The 3914-nt window shown below is 31.2% G+C and overlaps 1 protein-coding gene across 1 annotated transcript in view; it reads left to right on the forward strand.

Moving 5' to 3' along the window:
* Window positions 1-3201, forward strand: part of LOC115239434 (A disintegrin and metalloproteinase with thrombospondin motifs 7-like) — a 42051-nt gene extending 38850 nt beyond the window's left edge. The window contains exons 14-17 of the mRNA XM_029813951.1: window positions 116-378; window positions 649-1163; window positions 1548-1721; window positions 2616-3201. Coding sequence (XP_029669811.1) covers window positions 116-378; window positions 649-1163; window positions 1548-1721; window positions 2616-2761 — 1098 coding nt within the window. The 3' untranslated portion in view covers window positions 2762-3201. The remainder of the gene's footprint in view (window positions 1-115; window positions 379-648; window positions 1164-1547; window positions 1722-2615) is intronic.
* Window positions 3202-3914: the final 713 nt, after the last annotated feature.

The raw sequence follows: 3914 nt of genomic DNA on the forward strand, positions 1-3914 counted from the left end.
ATTTAATAAAATAATAATAATTTATAATTTATAATAATAATAATTTAATAATTTAATAAAACAACTTTCATTTTTGGCTGTCATTATTAATAATTATCAAGCTTTATTATTTCAGTTAATTTACAGAGGTCATTATCGCAATTTCGGACTACGTTATGAATACACCGTACCGAAGAAGAAGCCTGATCGAGCTCCAGAATATTCATGGATATCTTCCGATTGGACTCTTTGTACGGTCACTTGCGGCGGTGGCACTCAAACTTCGCACGCGATCTGTCGCGAAAGGAAAAGCGGTACCGTTGAGGACTATTTCTGCGATGGTATAGAGAAGCCGGAACCGAAGTCGCGCGAATGCAATTCGAATCCGTGCCCTGCGAGGTAAACTCTAACTTTGAATTCAATAAATGATTGTAACAAAATTCGAAGAACTTTGAAGAACATTGTTATCTCATAACGGGAATTTTCGAAGCGATCGAATAAAACTTTATTCAATTTTCGACTGCCATCTTTTCTAAATTCTTACTCTATGATGGAGAAACTTTCGCTATTGATTCTCAATCTTATAAAATAATTATAATTGAAGATAACACAACCCAGATTTTCTATGTATTATATAGGAAGTGTAAAAAAAGACTTGCAACATTTTAGATGGTGGGTAGGCCCATGGCAAATGTGCCCTGTTACATGCGGTGATAGCGCGCTGCGCAAGAGATCGGTCATGTGCGTGTTCTCCGGTGCCGGTACCGATCGATCAGACTTGGCACTACCCGATCGCGATTGCGATAAGAACATGCGACCTGAAGAAGTGGAACCGTGCCTCGATTTGCCGCCATGCGGGCCCACCTCCGAAATACCACTGTTCGTATACGCCGACAACAAGGACATGTCATTCTACAATATCAGTCTGAACGAACAAGACGGTATTACGATAGTCGACAGCCTCACCACCGAAGAGCCGGAGATCCTCGAGTTCGACAACGTCGTCGACGAGAACCCGGACAATTCCATGTACAACACTAAGTCGAAGTGGACGGTATCGAAATGGAGTCACTGTTCGAATGGCAAAAGGAGCAGGAAAGTCACCTGTTCCGTGCCGGGCGATTGTAATCCGGATAACAAACCAACTAGCATCGAGGACTGTTACGGTGGAAAATGGATCACCGGTAAGCTATAATTGATGCGATATATTATAGTACAAAGAATATGTCTTCTCTTTTAATATATACAAATAGAATTTCTTCTAACTAAAATTAAAAAGTTAAACTTACAACAAATATTTTATTTATTTAAAATTGAAATTTTATGAAATTTGTATAGTTCTTTAAGAATATTATGAAATACCTAAAGTATGTTTGTAGAATCTCATTGAGAAACATTATTATAATATTACAGATGAAAGCTAGTGGCACTTTTGAATAATAATGAAAGACGAGATGAGAATTCGTCATTTATTAGAGACGAATTTCTCTGTTTCAGTTCAAGTTTGTTAAATATTTGTTAAGACGAAGATTTCTTTATGTAAGACAGTTTATTAATTTTAATTCCAGGAAATTGGGGAAGTTGCAACGCGACCTGCCTCATAAAGTCTGGAATCAAACATAGAGAAGTACAATGTCGTGATCGCGCGACGAATTTGCTCTCTGACGACTGCAATCTTTTCAGAAGACCGTTTGATACAAAGCGCTGTTATTATCGACGGCAATGCACCAATGAGAAAAATGGTAATTACATCTGCATAGTTAAATTTAATTCACAAAAGTTTTTCACGTGCATTTTCTAAAAATTTTCATTTTTTTTATACTGAGAATTGTCGTATCTTGCAAAATTTGTAATATTGCAGTATATTTTTGAAATCTTGATAAAAGGACTATCAATTTAAGATAAAAAATTAAGATAATTTACAAATACATACATTTAATAAAATTAATAATTATACTCCACGTGTGTGATATTTAAAAATTAAACTCACATATGTCGCGTTATAGTAATTGATGTTGAATGGAAGTTTGAGGCAATCTAACAGAATAGTAATGGAGTCGAGAGAATTAGAACACGTAGCCGCATGTAATTCTAAGTTATGCTAGTTAGGTTACAGAGCGTTTAGCTTGTCCAAAGTTGCAGAATATGCCCTTATCCAAAGGCGTCGAGAAATGAGAATTTATACGAGAAAACTACGGTTTGTAACAAGTTACTTTATGAGATCACACGCTACGTTGCTCGATTTGCATGTGATGCATATGATGCATCCAACACGCGCACGCGTATAAATACTTATTATAAAGTATTCTAATTCCCGTAACAATAAATATCATTAGCATATATGCAATGAATTCTAAAGATTTGCTTACCAGATTTAACCAATTGAATTTTTTCATTTATAATGTCAGTTTTCTTCTTTATAAGAAAAGTAAGAAAATACGTGTAGAAAAGTTTAAAATATTGTCTAATTTTTTTACGATAACGCACACATGTAATATATATATATATATATGGATTTATTTATTATACTTCTCATCAAGTTATAAATTATTATATTTGTGTGGTCACATATACACACATATACGGATGACTAATATATATATATTGATATTGATATGTAACTTTATCTTTTTCAGATTGCAAGGATAGCATAGTTCCGTCGTGTGCAAACTACAAACGTATGTGTGATACATCATCGATCGTGCGAGAAAAGTGTTGTGCCACGTGCATGAAACGACGACGACACGTCCGTCACAATAGACGACACGTATTTGCCAAATAACAAAATAAATCTGAGAAACTACAAATTCAAAAGTATTTTGAAAATAAATTTTTGCAATAGACACATCAGCCTGATCTTATTCATATTACTTAAATTAAGATAAGAATATAAAATTTAGATAAGAGATAAGAATTTAAAATTTCACATTTAACCTATGGCAATAAAAATTAGAAAAGAACGAGAGGTGATATTACGAGATTATATTTGTAACTTTGTACTACTGCGTGTATGTATGTGTATATGTATATTTTGTATCAAGATGTAACCACACTTATGCCACTTAGATATGCCACTTACCTAGATCATCTTCTATCAATCCGCCTTGATATGTTAAAATACTAATTGAAAAACGTTGCAAACGCCAAATATACGTGATATTTTACAGGAAAAAAATCGATTACAAAATGAGAAACTATAATATTATTAAAAATTACTACATATTATTTAAAAAATTGCTACATATAATAACAAAGATAGTTCTTATGTAAAAAATGTTATTTAATGAGTTTTAATAAAATATTATTGTTAATTTATTCAATATTTTGTAAAATAAATAATTTTCTAAATATGTGCAAATTTTAATTGACTTGCAACGCTTTTCTATGGATTAATTATCACATAACAAAAAGATAGTTATAATTTTAATTATTTTATAGTTAAAGAATCTTTGCAAATACGTAACACAGGAAAAAAGTCTGGGATGTACAATTATTTTAAGGATACAATTGCTACATCGTATCCGGCGATTTGATACAAAATAAATAAATTTACTATTCAAATATTTGATTGATATAAAAATATTCATACGGAGCTTATAAATAATGTAACTTTCATATGCACTTGTTTATATTACGATAATATAAAATCTGTTTTTCTGCATATTGATTTAATCATTTTAATTAGCAGCAAGAATAAAATGAATTTGTAATATCTATTGATTTATTGATATATTGGATATTATAATGTGTTTTGAAATCTTTCATTATTATTTTTGTTAAATTATTTTGTATTTATTTAAAAAAAAAATAAAATTTCTCTCTATTCTTTATTTTCCTAGAAAAGAGAGGTATAAATATTTTATACTTATCGCCTTTGCAATCTTAGAAGGCTATTGCAGTTATTTGCAACATAAGTTTTGAAAATAGTAATATTT

Source organism: Formica exsecta, unplaced genomic scaffold, assembly GCF_003651465.1.
Source record: "Formica exsecta isolate Colony F162 unplaced genomic scaffold, ASM365146v1 scaffold116, whole genome shotgun sequence".
Taxonomy (NCBI): domain Eukaryota; kingdom Metazoa; phylum Arthropoda; class Insecta; order Hymenoptera; family Formicidae; genus Formica; species Formica exsecta.